General features: G+C 41.0%; 1 protein-coding gene across 1 annotated transcript; it reads right to left on the reverse strand.

The window, feature by feature from the left end:
* Nucleotides 1-7,547: 7,547 nt before the first annotated feature.
* On the reverse strand, nucleotides 7,548-9,684 carry LOC139930410 (G-protein coupled receptor 183). Its single transcript, XM_071923577.1, has 4 exons — nucleotides 9,627-9,684; nucleotides 9,136-9,495; nucleotides 8,360-8,874; nucleotides 7,548-8,262 (listed from the first exon to the last, which is right to left on the reverse strand). Exons 2-4 carry the CDS (start codon nucleotides 9,488-9,490, stop codon nucleotides 8,098-8,100), a joined length of 1,035 nt encoding a protein of 344 aa, XP_071779678.1. The 5' UTR covers nucleotides 9,491-9,495; nucleotides 9,627-9,684; the 3' UTR covers nucleotides 7,548-8,097.
* Between the last annotated feature and the right edge of the window lie 10,456 nt (nucleotides 9,685-20,140).

Raw genomic sequence — 20,140 nt, forward strand, 5'->3', positions numbered from 1 at the left:
TTAATGAAGTCAAGCCTGCTTGAGTGTTGCCTTAAACTTAAAAAGAATAATAATGTTGAGACTATCCACAATGTGACCAATCCCACTATCTGGTCTTGTTATGTTAGAGAACGTTCATTCTCATTGATCACACTCAAATTAGCCAGAAAATATTTTGTTCCAATAAGTTAAAAAAAACATGTTGTTGAAATTGTGATTACTTAATGAAAATGTCAAATTTATCCTGTTACATACTTCTTTGTTATGTGCTGAAGGAGCCATAGCTCTTTGTAGTGGTTTTCACACCTTGGAATCACTCCAAACTGTGATCGCTTCAATATGCAAAATACTAAAACAACATTTCTGCTACAGGATATGTAAGGTACACCCATCAGTAGTTCCTGCCAAACTGTAGGTGCATTTTCATTGAAACATCACGAGTCTATCATGACGACTGCACGTGTAAACATTCACCTCACATCTTGTTCTAGCCATCAACCTATTGATTACAAAGAAAATGATATGAAGAGTGTTAAGCTATGTGCTGATAGTTCAATGGAGCTGAATAGAACAGAATTATCTCTAAATCAAAGTCACTTTGTATTTTTTCCACAGACCGCAACCTGAAGCATAATTTCCAGTCGGTTTGTCTTGTATTAACTCAAAAGAGGCTTATGTAAACTCTTATATGCAGTTAAGTAATGCATGCAAACATGCCTCAAAGCTTCAGAGATGTCATTGTCTCAGTGAAGGACAGTAAAAATGAATTTCAGCCTTCATAACTGTTGTTTTCCGTTCATGGCACGCAATAAAATCTTCCCTAATGTTCGTCACCTGTGGTTAGGGTGGGAAACGAGTGGCCAAGGGGGCTGCTTCTTTCAAAACAAGCCCAGTTTTGAGGCAGGGGAAGCAGTTTAACTTCCTCATGCCCTGGCCTTGTGGGTCTGACTCACTGGGCCTCAGACGACCAGATCACACCCAGTGCTGACTGACAACAGACATGGACTTTTGCCAAGGCTATTCATAGGAGACAGTAGGGTTAAATACTGAACAATAGTCATGTACAATATCTTAAAAATCTGTACTTGCGGATATTGTAGTCTAATTTTCATATAAAGATGTAAATCAGTGCAGGTAAGAAAGCATATCCTGCTGATCAAAAGTTGTCTGTGGGTAACGTTCTCCAAAGTAACAATCAGGGTCATGACAAAACATGCATTCGATGAAAATATACTGCCCTAGTATAAAATAACTGTATTAAACCACGTGTTAGGGTCATGACCATAAAATGTGTCGTGGGGGGTACTGAGTGCTGCTATAGGCTGATCTCTCAGAGCATTTGGCGCTGATGTGATCTGCACATCCTGCACACAATAAAGGAAGTTGTGAGGGAGAAACTTCACAAAGGAAATCCTCTTGAGCAGTATCTGTTGAAATACAGTTTAATACAGCGTCTAGTGAAGAAGGTGCTTTTGATGCTTTAATTTATATATTGTTTGTAAGGAGTTTACACAGGAGGTGGCAGAACATAACAGTGACCAGTTCAAAAGTGTCCATATGGTAGTAGTCTAGTATTAGACCATAATCCACTGCTAGGTTCATTCGCATGTCTGTGATTTTACAACAACTATACAGTTTCCTGCTTCCTGGCCTGATCAGTATGCCACCCTGCTGCCAGAGCTTTGTGACTCTCAGTAATACAAACATGCAGTTCTTAAAGCCATGATAATGATTTAAATGGCACTGCTTTTTATACGGTGACAGCATACAATGCTATAGGCATGCTGTTTAATTGCTACAGTATGCACCATGTAGGTAGTGCTTACACTTCCCAAAAAGCAGATATACTGTATAATGCATGTTCATGGATAAAGTGTCGCTGGTGTAATGATGAGAGCCTTGGTTGTGCCACACGTGGTTAAGATAAGATTGCGACAGTTACACAGGAAACTTCCCTCTGCCGCTGTTCCTGCTTACTTCTTCAAAAACAAATTAGGTTGAGTAACAGCATTCACGCAAACTGTCGACTGGTGACATTTTTTATCAGATGATTTTATAGATTTGAATGTAAAGGTCATTCTAAGATCTCTGCATAAAGGCTAGACGATTATTAAACTATGGATTCTGAGAATTACAATAGCATATTCTTTATGGAAACAAAGCACATGAAGCTGATGTTGCTCAACACAAAAACAAACATTTAGGCTACAGACATTTCTCCCCATCTTTAGTAACGGATCCTACCGCTTGAGTGCTTCTAAGAAAAGTCATACCATATAGCCTGTTTTCCAATATTTACTGTTCATACTTTGCTTTTTACTTTGTATGAAAACTAATACAGCAACACATTTCTTCAAAATTCTGACCAAATCTAGCTTGTGCTATATAATGTAGCTCTCTCAGAGCTGATGCGGCTGCAACAAGCCTATGCTGTGGATCCATGGCAATTGGCTGTAGCTATAGCAGTGGCAGTGCTTCACTGATTATTTATTAGCCTAGTAGTACGATGACAATTTGTGAAAAAACAATGTTTGAAAAAACAAATATTTGGTTGGGTATCAAACTATATATCTTTGCTAACTGGGACTATGAATCTTATCCAATAACATTAAAGGGTGGAATGCTAGGCTCATTTAAAATACCACATTGGTAATTATCATATTAGTTTTCTCTTTACACACCATGTCCGGTAACATATCAATTCATTAATGTACATAAAGCCAGGCACCTCTTATCAGATTAACAGTTCTCTCTACTGGTTAGAGAAGAGTACTGCAGCTTTTGGGGTTCAGTTCATTCAGTTCATCGAGGGAAAGGATAGTGGAGCAATAGAGTTACTGTAAAGGGTTTGTACTTGTTCTTGATAACTTTACACAGTAACCTACACTGGCACTTATGCTGTGACTTCAGCAAGACACAGGATGGCAGTAGCGTCTTTACTGTTCTGTCAGGGGCGATTCCCCTCCAAATACCTTCAAAACAAAGGTGCAGACAAGAGTATAGTGTAGGAATAAAGAACACACTCACCTCATTTACTGTGCATAGCGTGTATACCCAGCTATAATATCAGCCCAACTGACAGAGATGCACTGTGAACTGCAGTGCATGCCAATGGTTTGAGAAGTATCGCCTTACCCATCTCATTAACTGTCTCTATACTACTGATCTAAAGCAATGAAATTAACATGAATTGGCCGCAAACACAGGTTTATGAAGTCTGCACATTTAATCTCAAAATTCTGAAAATGATTGGCCATTTTTTTTAGATATATGAGTCACAAAGACGGTCATAACCAAATGAAACTACAAGATGTGGTCGAGATAGGAGTCTTCAACCTCACACCGTCCCCCAATTCTCCAGGAACTGTGTCACCCAGACAGTTTTCAAGAGGTCACATGGACAATTATTTTATCATTTTGTGTTGATGAGAACCTTTGCTTACTGTAGTTCAAAGAAAAGAGGCTAGAGAGTGCTTGTTGAAAGTGCTCTTTGGATTGGGGTTGTTGCTTTCTGTGGAAAGGAGTTATTTTTCATGCAAAAAAATATTAAAAACAACCACAGCATGTTTTAGACATGCTGTGGCCTCCATCAGGGAGAAAAACAGCAAATTGTATGGAGAACAAGATGGTGTATAGAGGAAGGTTAATTTCAACTGTAGGTCAACAAATGAGCAGAAAACAATACAACACAGGCTTTGCAGTGCACAAATCTAGCTGTGTGCAAATAATGACTACAACTGGGCAAGAAAAAGAGCAATACCAGCTCAGTTAACCTAAGCAAACTGGCAAACAGGCTAATTAACAAAGCAGCCAATGTTGATGTTAACATGCAACTACTAGCCACTGCTAAAGCTAGCTTCAACTTGATATGTTAGCTAGTGTGCAAATCGGATGAGTTTACAACAGTGACACCTGACCAGAAGCTATGATCAGATTCAACTCTGGGTCATGCCATCTCCAGACGTTCTCTGATGATTCCTCTATTAGGGGATGCATCATTGGGGGCAAGGAGGAGGACTGCAGGAGTCTAGTGGAAGTCTTTGTCAGGTGGTGCAAGGAGAACCATCTGCAGCTCAGCGTCAATAAGACAAAGGAGCTGCTAGTCAATTTCTGACAGAGCAAGAAGCCACAGACACTGTCACCATCCAAGGTGCGGAAGTGGAGATGGTGCAGTCCTATGAACTGCGGGTGCATGTCAACAACAAACTGGACTGGTAACCCAGGGGCACCGAACCCTAACCCCAGGAGGCAGTAGCAGAGGCAAGGATGAGCACGTAACTCCTTAGACAGCACCTCCAACCCCCTCTGTGATGGGCTGTTGGCGCTAAGGAGCAGTTTAGGTGCTCTTTTGTGCCTGTAGCCATCAGACTGTACAATGCTTCCTGTCCAAATGACCCCAGCCTGAGCCAACTGGGAAGGTCCTGAGGCAGTACAGCAGCACTGTCTCTACAAACTACCCTCTCTTCTAATCTATACTGCATTGCTTGCACAGTTCATATGTCTTCATGTTCTGATTATTTACATGCACCTTGCACATTATTACTTTTTCTGGTCGTCCATCTAACAATGCACATATCCAAATCTGCTATGTCTGTAGATATTACAGTAAAGTATTCAGTAAAGTGTTTGATTTACCTGTGTCTTTCACATTGTCTCTTTTTCTGTACATAGGGTTCTTCACACTGTACATATGCTGGCCTGTCGATGTGAATATGAACACATTTTTGTACTTCCTGTATATATGCTGTAATATTTCACATACTGTTTCTGATGTCTCATATTAATCTCATTGATACATTGCATATACAGTATATTGATATTGATAATGGCAACTTACTTGACAGGTCAGGGAGAAATGGACATGTTAGATACAACCTTTCTAGAAAAGAGAAGGACACCCTCGAAGCCCTAGTGGCTTGGAATTAATATTAATAATAAAAAAAAAAGCAGATAAAGGTGATGAGCAAAGGGGAGCTGGAGCAAAAATATACAATATGTAGAAGACACATATCACCAACTGGATAACAATAAATTTGAACAAATTTCGGCTTTCAACCCTACAGGATCTCTTAACACAGAATGAAAAGAAATCCTTACAAGAGATAATGGGCTGAGCACAGACTATGATTTCTCTCAAAATCCTCCCAGCAGACCTGTAAGTGGCAATGACAGTCTCACTGAACCTCTTTCCAAGTATATTGATTATCTCATATAAGGCCATTTTTGCTTTCACTGCTCGCTTTCATCCAAGACAATACAGATGTTTTAAGATTCAGAGGGTAAAAAGTATTGACATATCATCTCTCATGGCCACTGTGCATGTAGAATCTCTCTATTCTACCACTGAACATAAACAAGGGTTGGCTGTCATGCGCCATTATCTGGACTCTCAGCCAGCAACAGACTTGCCACCTTGTGAGTTCATTGTTTCTCTAATTGGACAGCTGGACATTAAACAATAGTGTGTTTATTTTTCAAGACAAAATCTTCAAACAAGTCAAAGGATGTGCCATGCTGCTACAGTCCATCTTATGCTGGACTTTATCCATGTAAATGAGAATAGGACTGTGCTTTAAAAGCAAGTAAAACTCGTTTTTTTCTAGCCCATCTAGTGGGGGCAAAAGGGAAGTTTTACAAAATTGATGTCCCAACAACTTGAATGGAAGGATCTTTTTAAAACAATCACACTGCAAGAAACCTCAGATAATCTATATTGTGTTATAAAATACAGCTGAGAGGCTCATGAGAACTAACGTGCTCCACTCTCAGTAACAAGTACTTCACAGCTCTATCTCCCTGCATCACAAAACACTAAATCAAACTAAACCTAAGGCCTCTTTCAGTTGTGGTCAGTGAGTGTAACCACTGTGCAAAGCGGTTTAAGGGGGCGGCCCTTTACTGTTTACCACCTCCAAAAATGAATTCCCCATCAAACATCAAATTAACTTTTAAAACCACGTGTGTTATTTACTAAATCGAGTGTCCTCTGTATAGTTTTGAACATCGGTCACACCAAGCGGAGCCTACAACACAGGTTGGCAGAGCACAAGTAGGATGAGAAATGAAGATTATCCAATGGCTAGGCATTACAAGTTGATGCATTATAGCAATCCCTCCATCCTTCGAGCCATGGGCAATGATCACATTCCTCCTATCTTTAGGATCGGTGTGAAAATCATTGGATCCATAAATTTAAGGCAGCTAGCTATCCAGGAGTAAATGAGGAGTTGGATTTTTCTCCTTTTCTATAATTCTTTTTAAACTGGTAGTGACATTTTTGCATTCTAATGCATATTATCTGTTGAGTCACTGACAGACTTACTGGGGACCTCCTTGTTTTTATGGTGTTCTGCCACTATGGTGTATTGTGTTTACTTGTTTGTGTATTCTGTATAATTTTTTCATTGTTGTATAAAACATTGCATTGTTCTGGTCAGGTGACTTGCTGACATGGACCCTTGAAATGGACCTTCCTCTACCATCTTGTTCTTCAGAAGTTTGCAGCGCCACTCCCTTATGAAAGCCACAGTTTATTTATTTATTTACTTATTTATTTTCACTTGAGTGCCTGTTTTGTTTTCACTGGAACCTTTGCTTACTGACTTGCAAAAAGACAATGTGCCATCGCTGACTGTCTGTTCCGTCAAGAGGCAAGTTTGAAGAGATGATATGGATGTGAATTAAATACTGTATTAATCCAGCCACCACTCTCTCAAGTCACTAATAATGACAAACACGGAAAATATATATTTCCTTAAAACCAATTTTACACTGTCTCTGCAACACAGTTATACAAATTACTTTCTCTGCAAAATCATAGGGTACTGTTTCCACAAACTCAGGAAATGTTCAAGGTTAAATTTAGAGATGGGGCTGTGAAATACACAGAGTGCACTATAAACACCCTGCACCTGCTTCAACTTGTAAGACACACACAGCAGCCCCACCACACGATGTGGGACTGAGCAGGAATGGGGCCTGTGAGGGGGAGCGGGAAAGGTGGGTGAGGAAGTGGTGATGGTGTTCATCTACTCCCACACTCGATTGAGATGTGTGTATGAAAGAAAAGAAACGTACAACGTATTCAGGTTTGTTTGATTTTTTAGCATAGCTGAAGTTCATCTGTGTTCTCGCATTTTCTTGAAAATGTCAAATGCTTTTTGATTGTGAGAAAGCACAGATTACAGTGGTTTTGGCATCCATTCCAGCACGAACGCTGAAGTTTGATTGACATGTGTCCGCCAGCTGCATCAGTGAATGATGTGATGTTGAGTTGTTAATAATCTGGGATGCACACAATTGTCGCATTCCCTATGTTGAGATTTGTGGAGCCATGTTTGATCTCAAAACATTATGTTTGACTTTTAAGCACTTTGTGTCTGTGGCTCATCAGAGGTGTAAAGGGAGAGATGAGAGGGGAATTTACAGAGTGCCCAAGAAGAAACTAATGACATCCAATTACACGCTTTGCTAGTTTCTAATTGTTTCCACTTGACTTGGTCCACATATTTATTTCTCCACAGAATGAAAGTGAACCAACTCATTATTGTACCTCATTTAATGACCACAAACGTTTCACAAATACAGAGTTGGAAAAAAAATTCCCTGCCAGAATACAGTTACTTATCTACGCATACACACAAACACACAAGACTACCAACAGTTTTCCATAGTTACATAGACATTGATTAGCCAAACTTTATGTTGACGATTTTCTATCAACCCATTACTGCATGACACACAACAGACATAAAATCATATCAGAGACACAGCATAATGTCTAATAAAATGTCAAAAACACGATGTAGGAGAAATGGAACAATATCATACTATATGATGAAACATAACTGTAACATTTGAAGATGAGAATTTCTCACACACCCAAATCAAAATCCATTGTTTTATGTACTGCGAATCTGTGGGCTGCACATGAGCAAATCTGATCTTTCCTACATTTACAGCGGTGTCTATATTTACATGCTAAATGCCCACCACATATTTAGTAAGGGCATTAGAATTCATTTCCAAAGCGAGCATCTACACTAGAATACAGCAAAAGGCATTTTTGAGTTTTGAGTTGAGTTTTTGAAAGAGTAAAAAGTTTGGCTGTGGTGTCACTCAGGTGTTGCTGCTGCTGTTCTCAGTGGTCATTTTGGAGGAGGCACCAGAGGCATACAGATAGTCCTTAAACAGACTCAACACTCTCTGCTTGTAGGTCTTAATGGCAAAGAAGTAGATGACTGGATCCAAGCAGCAGTTGAAATTCATCAGTGAGACTGTAACCTGCAGGGAGAAGACTCTGGATTATGAGGGATTACGAACAGGGAATTGCATTGAATTTTTTTTTTTTTTAAATCAAGTGAACAACCACAGCTCCTACCTGTAAAGACACCTTAAAAGCCCTCAATTCCTGACAGCTTGGCTGGTGGTGTATCTTCTTGGCCATGAACTGTATGACATTGAGATGGTAGGGGCTGAAGCACACGATAAAGGTGAGGAGGATGAGGAGGATGATGGTGTTGACCCTGTGACCCCTCCTTGACCGGCCGGTCAGAGAATTCTTCTTGGCCGCAGCTCGCAGCTTCAGGTTTATCTTGGCGTAGCAGCCTAGGATGACCATGAGGGGACAGCAGAAGGAGATGGCACAGGCCAGAAGCAGGAGATAAGGCGTGGAGTGGGAGCCCTCGAAGTTGAAGTACTCCATGCAGGTTCGTCTTTCCTGGTGCTCGTGAAGCATGCTGCGGGACAGGAGAGGGGCTATCTGCAGGGACACCAGGGCCCAGACCAGGTAGCAGACCCTCCGCACCACCCTCACACTCCGCAAACACTGCAGCCGGTGTGGATGCACCATGGCCAGGTAACGGTCCAAACTGATGCAGGTCATGAAGGCTATACCTGATGATAGAGGTGGCATGTGATGTATGCATGGATGGACATGCAGTATAATACATGCTTAGCCAGGGTAGCACATATAGAACGGCAAGCAAGCAGAAAGACAAAGAAACAGTTTCAAACAAAAACACTGTCTAGCTGGAGAGACCAGCAAACAGCCAAAGGTAGAGACATTTGAGGTACAAGTACAGTCATTTATGTGTATACACAGCCAAATACACCCTGAGGCATGATGACTTTCCACAGCAGACATCATGACATTACCTGCATAGGTGTTTGCAAAGAAGAGAAACGTGGTCAGTCTGCAGAGCAGGTCACCAAAAGGCCAATCAAACCGGCGGATGTAGTAGGTAATCCTGGCTGGCAGCGCCAGAGTGAACAGGGTATCGGACAGTGCCAGGTTGACCAGGTAGATGGAAGTGGAGTTGAACTTTTGCTTCCTCTTGCAGATCACATAGAGAACCAAGCTGTTGCCGCATACGCTGATGAGGAAAACCAAAGAGTAGAAAATAGGGAAGAGGACCACCGCAGCACTTTGGTAGACAAACACATCGCAGCTGCTCTGGTTGGCAGAGCTATGGAAATCAGCTGGGTCCAGAGTGATGTTATCAACAGCCATCCCACCTGTCATTTAAGAAAATGATCATGCTGTAAATGAGTCATTAGAGGCAGGAAACAGGTGTATATAAGCAACTGAATAAGAGATCACTGAGGCATACTAGAAATAAAGATCATAATATTTTGGTAGTACTCACATGAGATAGAGTGAAACCAAGGTGTTTCACTGTGTATGCTCTGTGTCTGTTATGTCTGGTTGACTGTTGATTGTAAATTAAGCTGGAGTACTTGAAACACCTCTGCAAAGTTTGAAGTGTGTCAAATCCCACCCCCACTATTGACATCAGATGTCTGTCACACTACCATAACTGTAATGATGAAGACTTCGAAGCACTGTTTTACAGCATTTCCTCCAGAATTTTGTAACAAAGGTTATTTAATATTATTATTATTGAATTTTTTTTATTTTTCCCACGGCACAGCCGAGGGCATCACAAGGCGAATTCACGTCAGGCAGTCAGGCAGTCAGGCAGTCAGGCAGTCAGGCAGTCAGTCAGTCAGTCAGTCAGGTAATGCTTTGTGAGATGTCGCTTCGCGAGATGGCCTCTAGAGGGCGTCTTTGACTAAGAGATAGCCTCTCGTCTATAGGCTAAATGCCACATTGAGTCCAATACACTGATAATGCCATATTGAATCCCACACAGAGCCACACGCTTCACCGTCAATTTACAGACGTCCACATCTTCTGCTGTCCTGCAAACCTTAACGGTAGGTAACGTTATTACTTGTGGTATGTGACGTTGGTGGAATAGGTAATTTAACCGATAAACGTGTCGCGATAGCCGAGCATTGCTCCCACACTGAGCCCCACTCTCTGCCATTAATTTACATACATCCATGTCTTCCATTGCCCTATAAACTTTAATGTTAGGTAACGTTATTACCTGTGGTATTTAAGTGATGTTAGTGGAATTATTTAACCGTTAACCGAGTTGTAATGCTTCAGTGCATTGAATTGAATTGAACACATGCGCCGTGGGTCTGTACAGAATCTGTGCTTGTTTTATTAAAAGTTGCTAGAATCAAGTTAAGAAACTTGATGACTTTGGCGACCCCTTGAGTCCCTAGTGGTAGTGTTTCACATCGTAACAAAGAGACTCACCAGCTGTACCCCCTCTGCAGAGAGAAGACGGAAGAGGTAATGTGAAACTGCCATAACACAAACTGAATAATGGAACTGGAATAAACTTGTGACAGGAGGTGAGTTATTTTTCCCACACAGTGGCAAATCGTGCGTTCTGGACCTGGGCCTTCACTCGGTACCTCCCACAAAATAATCTCTTCAAAATCACGAACGAAAAACCTACCATAGACGATGGGTACAACCACATAGGCTATCACCACAGTTTAGAGGTCTGCACAGTTTAGAGGGCCTGGAAATAAAGCCTGAGCCCATGACGTTCAGGCCCGACCCGAATCTAGGCCGACCCAAATTCAGGAGAAAGCGAGGAGCATAACATTTTTTGCTTTTTTCCACACATGAAAAAACACAACAGAGCCTGACCTGAGCCCAAATTATTTCTTTAAAAACCAAGCTCTACCCAGGTCGGGTAGCAGACCTCTACCACAGTTGCATGTAAAATCTGCCACACTATCACACCTTTGCCTTTACCATTGTATACCATTTGCCCACAATCCAAAGTACAACTACCAAACATGAACACCATTACAAAGCCATAACAAAATTCAACCAATTTGAGCACGTATGTCCATAAGCATACACATCAGTTAAATGTTTGCAGCAATGTCATAAAACCAGCAGTTAAAAAATATATTTAACTCAACAGTGCCATTCACTTTAAGACAAAATCCATCCTCCTGTCCTTTTGGATAAATTGTTCAGGTCATAAAGTTGGTTCTTTGCTTTCAAATCCAAAAGGAGTTCCTTTTCCTTAACATTTTCAGTTGCTAAAACGCCGAACAAACCCTTTTGAAGGTTGGATAAGATTCAGGTTTTCGGGTGTTTAAGTATCTCTAGCTTTTCACTAAAGGTTCGCCTGTACACAAGATATCAGTCAGTCAAACAACGCTTTTTCACCTCATCAGTGATGCTCGCTCGCCCAGTGTTAGGTAGATAGCTTTGCAACTGCAGGGGCTAATTTATGTGTACAAAAGTGTGGTGTCGGTATTTCTGAAGTGTGGTCAATGCTAACAAACGTTTTAGCTAACATTCTACTGTGATACTGACAGACAGCTAACCTACTGGAGCATAGCAATATAGTAGAGTGGATCTCTTCTTCTTGAAAATACATTGGTGAACAAGCAAATAGTAAACATGTTGTCCCCCACCAGTGATGTAGTTCCACCCTTGGGTCAGTCAGTGATTGCTGAGTGCACTTGAAATATGAGTGAAAAGCATTTTCGTATGGGACAACGAAAGGACAGATTGACCATATATTTCTGTTGCCTACTCTCCTCAGGATTAGGCTTACAAGTTATATCTTGAAATGCAGGGGTGGGTAGTAACGCATTACAAGTAACGCACATGAGTAAAAAAGTAGTTTTTTTTAAGGAACGAGTACTTTTAGTTCCTTTTTTTAAACTGTACTTCTACTCTTTACTCGAGTATATTTTTGAGCCAGTAATCTACTTTTTACTTCACTACATTTGCCATTAATACCTTTGTTACAACTAGTCTGCTCTAAATGCGGGGATTGAGTGTAGGGGGGGAGAGCGCGCGAGGAGCATCTCTACTGCAGATGCCAAGCTGCCAGCTGCCTGGAAGAAAAATAAGCACCACCTGTCTTTTGACCACGATGCGATGATGATGGAGCAAAACCCAGAACAAGAGGCAGCTTCCAACAAATGGATATCCCCAAATGAAAAATGTGAATTGAAAGAAGTTTTCATTCTCTAGTTGATTGACTGAGGTCTTGGTACAGGGAGTAATACTACAGAACAGAAAATCTGAGTTTTAATTAATTGTATTGTATTCGGTATCTACTGCATTTTGGGGCTGTAATAGGTTTGGTTACTTTGATAATGTCTGTAAATACTAGAGTTAAACAGACTTATATTCTGTTTTATAAAGGGCTAAGAAAGTTTTACCAACAAGTGCTGTTTTTTCATTATTTTGCACTGGCCCGCACACCATAAAAAATATTAAAATGGAAAGTAACGTGTACTTTGAGTAATTTATTTACCAGGTACTTACTTTTACTTGAGTAGGTTTCTCAAATGATAATTTTTACTTTTACTTGAATCATGGGAGTAATTGTACTTTTACTTGAGTATAGATTTTCAGTACTCTACCCACCACTGTTGAAATGTAGTAACTGTAATTGTCCTGTTTTTACTCAATACAGTACAAAATATAAGAACTACAATACGCAATAAATACAATCCGTACATTACACAATGTACACTACAATACAATTTATAATACAATATACAATATAACATACAACACCAGGAGCGTGAGTGTTATGAATAGTATAAATGCTAAATGATAAGTGATATATGGTATTGCACAGTAGGTAAGTGGTAATATGATATAAGTAGTCAACAACTAGTCAACACTGAAGGCACAGTGGTAGTGCAGTGATGAGTGCAATAACAGTACAACAGTCCAACAACTGTACAATAACTACAGTGTCTTGTGGTTAGAGGTTTGCCCAAAAATTCTCCATTGACTCTCACTTCAACACATCAACCCAGTCTGATGTCTAAAAAGTAGGCCTTCTTGTGTGTGTCTTGTGGTTAGGTTTGCCCAAACGCTGTCCTTGCGGTCCTCTCCACCGCGCCCACGGGCCGCATTGATCCTCCCGATCCAAGCCCCGGTTGGCCTGGTACCCATCGGTGCCGAAAAACCCGTTCGCCGGACACCCGATGACGCATCGGCGTCGGGACCCCCGTCGAAATCTCGGACGGATCACCGGGAACAAATCGGCGCCCTGCCATCAGCCCTGGCCTCCACCGTGCTCCCGGGAAGCGTCGGCAGTAAGCCCTCGGCGCGTGTCTCTCTCTCTGCCGACAGAACAGAGGGCTGTCAGGTGGACAGAGCTCGCGCATATGCATGGAAATAAACAGCGATATGATATAATTGTATAGATTTTACCTTTTAAGCTTCAGTTTATCACATGCATGATATTGGTCAGCCTGCTTACTGTGTAGAAACGAGCTAAGTTACCTCCCGATCTCAGTGGAGAAACAAGATGGCGGAGAAACGAAACTTAAATTTCTGGCTCTGTGATCCTGTGATTGAGCCCACATGGTTCTCAGGTTCTCATGTCTTTTCAATGTGTGTGTATTGCGTCCAGCTGCCCCCTAGCGGCACAAAGTCAACGTTACAGTGTGACTAACAAACAAACGAACTAACGGACGGAGACCGATCCATAGTCCCCCCTTTGGTGGGGGACAATCATGTGGTTATCCTGATTATTCCAGGACTGTATAACTTCAACAGTTGGTGCTGCACACCTAGGAGCTGTGGGACTGGACAGCATCTGGACTAGTCTGTGTATTTGTTCGTGTACAAACAAGTAGAGCAACTCAAGAGTGAATCATCTCTTTTTTGGTTGAGGCCTTATCTTTGTGGTTAATCGTACCCGGAACAAATATAATAAACACATAGAAAGCAACACATAGAATTAACCAATTTACATGCTGATCGTCTCATTTTTCTATATGCTATCAAAATTTGAGAATGATACACTGCATTACTTTGAATAGTTTATAGTATCTTAACTAAATAGATATAGAAATAAAACAATTGCTCTTTCTCACTAATTTATGTGATATGGTAGCATCTGAACCATATGACAACTTTTCATATTTAGTGTGTAGTTGCTTCCATCTTTCTTGGTGATTATTACAACTGCTGTGCACACACACACACACACACACACACACACACATAGAAACTAGGGTATGCATGAATCTTGTTTTTCACATGCATGAAGTATCCACAGAAAGCATATGCAGTTGCCGTTTCACACATTGCACCACCCCTTGTGTATACAGCAGCTACAGTTTAATGAAACAGGCTTGCAGTGGGTGTAGTTGGACTGGCAGCAGAAAAGAAAGGTTAGATGAACAAGTGATACAGTCTGAGGTTCTATATTGTTTGTGTGCCTCTGGTTTCACAAGGCCGCACACATCCGAGGTGAAGGCAGGCAGAAATGAGGTGGAGCTGATGGAAGATTAAGAGGAAGTGTTGCTGAAGTGTTGCTGGTGCTGGTAAAAAAAAAATGTCACGGTCCTGTGATGTGTGGATGAATCAGTAACAGCATGAACACAGACACATCTATATCTCAACCACCAACCACCAAAGATTAAAAACATGCTAAAAAGTTAAGATGCACAAAAAAAAAGAACGAAAGAAAGAAACACTGCCGTTACTTTCTGAGAATTAGCTTTGGTGTTAAAAACGAAGAACTGTGTATTCTGCTTCAGCACAGAGAGGTGGGGCAGCTTCACTTTAGTGAACACTGGTGACTCAATTTCCAACATTCTCAAATTATTTTGGGGATTTATCATATTTTCTATGAATCCCTTTAGTCTGTTAATACTGCAAACATGTCAACTGAATGGATCGATACAATCAAAAGATTGGAAATGTCTACACCTGGTGGTAAAAGCAATTCTTAGCTGGATTAGGTGGATTTACACAGGCTTGACTTATTATTTTTAGACAACTCTTGGTCAATAACATACTGAACATTTTAGCACTACATTAAAGTAATACTTTTTTCATACAAAGAAATGTATGGTTTGATACTCTCTATCGCCGATTGATATGATACCATACAATTCAACCATTAGCCAGTTCATAAACACTTTTATATTTGCTGTTCTAAACACCCAGTGCCGGGTAGGACATTCCCGGATAACATCCTCTACTGCACAGAAAGTGATGTAGCAGTTTGTCTGGAATAAATAGAAGAACTGGGTAGTTAGCATGAGCAGTGATAGCCACCATGGCTGAACAGACAAAGAAAAGAGCGCCACCTACAGAATCTCAAACTACATCAACAGAAAATCCAAGGAAAAAGCAACGTTTAATTGCTCAGAGGAAGGCAAGTGTGCTAAATAGGAAAGCGGCCGTCAAAAGTGCAGTGAACATCGACATCGCCTTCCAAAGATGGAAAACAGAAGGGAAGGGACAATGATGAGTGACCCTGTCCGAGCCAAAAGTAGAGAGTGAACGTCACCAATGCCAAAATCAAGAAAAACAAGAATCTCATGCATTATCAGTATACAATCTACAATATACAAGTTTGATACAGTGTATGTTCTAGAGCTCTGCTTTATCGTGTCAAAGTAGTATAAGACTAGCAGTACAGTAAAGTGGTCCGGCCAACAGTAGAAGTACAGTAGAGGCACACATACAGTAGAAGATCTCAACTCGCTCTCCCACCAAAGCTTTCTGGGTTGGCGTAATTCAAATGGATGGCCGCTGGATGAGCAAAAGGTCACTAATCGTCACCAGTCAAATGTGGTTATGATACAGCTCACTTAGGTCACGATACGAGCCTCATGGAGACTGCGTCAGCTGCAGGTTAGGAGCCCGCTGCAGTTCAGGCCTGCATTTCATGCTCCATTAATTTGGTGCACAGAGTTAAACATCTCGTACCATCTGAGCAGTGCGCTGAAAAAGAAAACGACAGTTGTTTGTTGAACTCTCACTGGGTGTCCTGAGGGTCTCTCAATGTTAAGTACTGCATGAAAACAGGGTGAAATGGAACGGAGGGGCCGATCACTGCTGCTGCTGCTGCATGTCCTCCACATCTTCACTGGAAAAAGAAAGGTGCATTTTCACTGTGAAAGATTGTTAAGATTCGTGAATGAGTCACTTCACTGACTTTCAGCACTCAACTCAATTCAACTCAAAGATAACACATTGCAAAATTGGGTGGCATTTTCTGTACTATCAAATATCTAAATGTAATGAAATTGTATAACTGTCAAAGTAAAAAAAAATGCTTACAATATATCACACATTATATTACAATATTATATTCTATGTATCATATCAACACCATGGAAAGTTAAAATGGTGCACATGGCAATGCAGTTTTGTGGGTTGATGGGTGTGTGACATGAAAGGTCTTAGGAAATTGAAAGTGACGACCCAGCATGGAACATGCATGGAAGTCACTTCTCAGAAATGTGACCTTTTTCTGGTTGTTAAGTCAGGGGGGGAGGGGTGGGGTGAAGGGGGGCGGGGATCAAACTGATTTGAAGGGAATTATACAATAGTCAATGGTGCAACTACAGCCCATAAAAGAACACCCCAGAGGGCATATCGTTTTAAAGGCACCCTCATGGTGGAGGGGGACCAGTGGTGTGTTTGTGAGGCAAACTGGGAATGACTTCTGGTGTCCACTGCATGCGTGGAATAACCAGCATGGTTCCACAAAAGGTGCCTAACCAAATTTGGGATGTTTTTTGCTGCCAAAATGAATTTTGTGTAAAACTTCCCTCACAGTTTAATTTTGGGTCTGGTTTATCAAATCAACTTCACTGTACTATTGTCTAGCCATACAGCTGCCATATTGCTGACAAAATGCATAAATAGAATACAATGTTATTGTGCTTTGATGGATTATGACCATTTAGCAATTGTCTTTTTCTTAACATTCTAGTCTATTTGGCAATTTACAGTTGTAATGAAGGCCTTCAGATCTTAAACAACTGCTATAGAACATAACACCACTAGAGGGGGTGCTATCATAACGTATCAAATAGAAAAATTTGTGATATGGTGCCATTCGTGGAGAAGAACAAAATGTTTTTGAACAACAGAATGTTTTAGGTTTTAATCTTCCATTTTTACAAGGTCAGTGTAATAAAGTTGAAATTGTGTGTGTGAGTATGTTTCAAATTCAAATGCATGTGCGTCTACTGTAATTCATTACTTGTGAGTGAGTGTGTGTGTGTGTGTGTGTGTGTGTGTGTGTGTGTGTGTGTGTGTGTATGTGTGTGTACATGGGCACATACACATTAGCCGACTCCTGGACATACCGCAGGGGACTCCTGCTTTGTCAGGGGGCCTCATGTGGCTCGTGTCTGTTCTCATCATCACCATTTCCCCCCATGGATCAGCCGCCGCCTGCCCAGCTCAGGCCCCGTCCCCTTGGTCCACTACGCTCGCGTGAAGACTCTCCGTTCACACTTAGCCTCACGCTTGTCACCTTTATCACTGATGAGCTATTTGTTGTTTTTAGGGCGACAGTTTTAAAAGGAAGCCCTTTGCTTTACAGAAACATGTTGCTATATTAATATTGCTCTAATGTATAGGCCTTGTGGATGTGTGAAAAAGAGGTTGAGAAAAAAAGATCATCACCCCGGCTCTCTCTGTCTGGCACGCACACACATGCACACACACACACACACACACACACACACACACACACACACACACACACACACACACACAATATGAGAGCAATAAGATAGAGATACAGGTGTGCTTGCACTGATTCAGGCAAGGTACTGTATGTGAGAAAGCATCACTGTATGTTGTTACAGGTGTCTATGGGCAGCATCTTAAAGAATGTCGTGAAACCTCTTGATTTCACGGTGATTCTCTCTTAATCTAACATGTCACCGTGTTGACACTGCTTTAGCTGGTTGTGAAACACATACTGGTTCTTTGCGCCCAGTGTCCTTTTGAACTGCTCATGACTTCACACCCATGGGCATGCTGTGAATCCCAGCTTTCCTCTCTGCTGTTCCACACTCGGGAATGTCTCATGGAGCACGCAGTGACCAGTTTAATAGGCACACCACTCACAAACAACTCACAAGTGGGTTCCTATATGCAGTAGAGCAGGCATGCAGACGTTGAGGGTTTCATTTCAGTGTCATGAGGCAGGCAGAGGCACAATGAAGCAAAATACAAAACATCTTCGGAGATTTAAAGGCCCAAACCTGAACCTAAAACATATAAAGAGTTACTCCACTGCTGGAAACAAAACATAGGATCTTTTTCTAGTTGATTGCCTGGGCACCTGATACAGCAGACAACAGTTGAAGTACAGCTGTTCATGTTTATTTATTTATTAAATACACCATTCTCAGTTTAATGTTTTATGCGGCACTCATATGTAGTGAAATTGGGAGTGGCATGAAGTTGGTTTTGAGTTTTAATTTTTTTGTGCATTGTTTTAATTCAAAAGTATTTACAGATTCACAGCTTCTTTAAATACTGTTTTCACAAATAAACCCCACTGGCCCCACAGAAATGAGCAATGCCCAAAGTTTTGAAGGTATAGATTTAGAGGGCAAAATGTTTTTCTTTTCCTACAATTTCATTTTGCTCTTGCTTTCCGAAAAATCGACTGCACCCAATACAATGAAGCTGATAGAAATTGGGGTCTGCATCCACTCATGTCCAGACAAATTTGAGTCAGTAAACTCAGGTTTCCCTAATTCCTTGACTTAACTGAGTCGTTTGCTGGCTAGTTTTACTCAGTTGATCCATGCAGTATTTTCACACAGAAAGAGATCAGTCGCCAAAATTAACATTTCCGTTATTTTATTAACATATTATTATTGTATGAGTACAGCAAAAACAGGTAGGTAGCTGCTGGCTTTGTTTGCCGGTCTTCTCTGACTATTCTAGGTACTCAACATGTTCATGTCTGATCTATGGTGTCACACTTTCCACCATATGTTTCAGCAGAATGAAATACTTGAATCCTACATGGAATATCAACATCTCATGGCAAAATTGTGCTTATTTTTTAGGGTCTGGTTCATTTAACTTACTCAAAGTAAACAAAGAAATACATACACCATGCATATGTGATTGTGCATTTTGCCAAGAATGAGTTAAGGGCTGAAATTGTGATGAACAGTAGCAAATGTTGATGGCGATAATCACACCTAATTGTCCCAGTTCTGAAAAATAATCACCTTTTCTCCTGGATGACCGTTCAGTCGACCATCCAGTGGGATCAATCCTATGTAAATGGTCTTCAAACTCTATTAAAAAAAACTAAATTACTGAGCGATTTGTTTGAAATTTGTTTTATATCCAACTGAAATTGAGCACACTCTCTACATATACTCACATATTGCAGGCTTAGCATACAGCCATTGCCTTGGGCTTCATTATTGTCTGTGGATTGTCTTTTTATTAATAATAATGTGATACTTTATTGATCCCCATGGGGAAATTACCTTTTTGCTTCCCCCCCTCTACCCAGAGGTCAGAGGTCAAGGTCAGCTATAGCACAGCACCCCTGGAGCTGCTAGGGATTTAGTGACTTGGTCAAGGACGCTTCAGCAGCGTGGATGCTTGCCGACACGAGGCTTGAACCCGGTTGATAGGAGGTCTCCCTACTCACCGCGCCACCCTGCTGCCCTTTGGGTGCAGATATAGTAAAAGCCTGTACTATTTCTGCAAAAATTGTTTGAAGCTTTCATTTTCAAAAACCTGAAAAGACAGGAATTTCAACTGATCACCACCATCACCAAGCTCTCCATTAATATGATCCTTCCAGCTCTAAGCTTTGACCTCTGCTGCAGGCTTAGCTATTTCCATGTCTACTGTACATATGCGACTGTGTACACTATAGTTGAAACACTATTAACCACTGGGCAGACTGCTGACAACTCAAATCTTCTCTCAAAGACACTGTTTTATATGCTGAATAGAAGCTCACCTGTGATAGTGATCATTATTATATGGACTTATATCTGA

Source organism: Centroberyx gerrardi, chromosome 10 (assembly GCF_048128805.1).
Source record: "Centroberyx gerrardi isolate f3 chromosome 10, fCenGer3.hap1.cur.20231027, whole genome shotgun sequence".
Classification (NCBI taxonomy): Eukaryota; Metazoa; Chordata; class Actinopteri; order Beryciformes; family Berycidae; genus Centroberyx; species Centroberyx gerrardi.

Coding starts and splice junctions, on each gene's coding strand:
- LOC139930410 (XM_071923577.1), bottom strand. CDS start 9,490: ATGGCTGTTGATAACATCACTCTGGACCCAGCTGATTTCCATAGCTCT. Junction 8,875..9,135: donor CTTTGCAAACACCTATGCAG/GTAATGTCATGA, acceptor CTCTATCATCAG/GTATAGCCTTCATGACCTGC. Junction 8,263..8,359: donor CTTTTAAGGTGTCTTTACAG/GTAGGAGCTGTG, acceptor TTCTCCCTGCAG/GTTACAGTCTCACTGATGAA.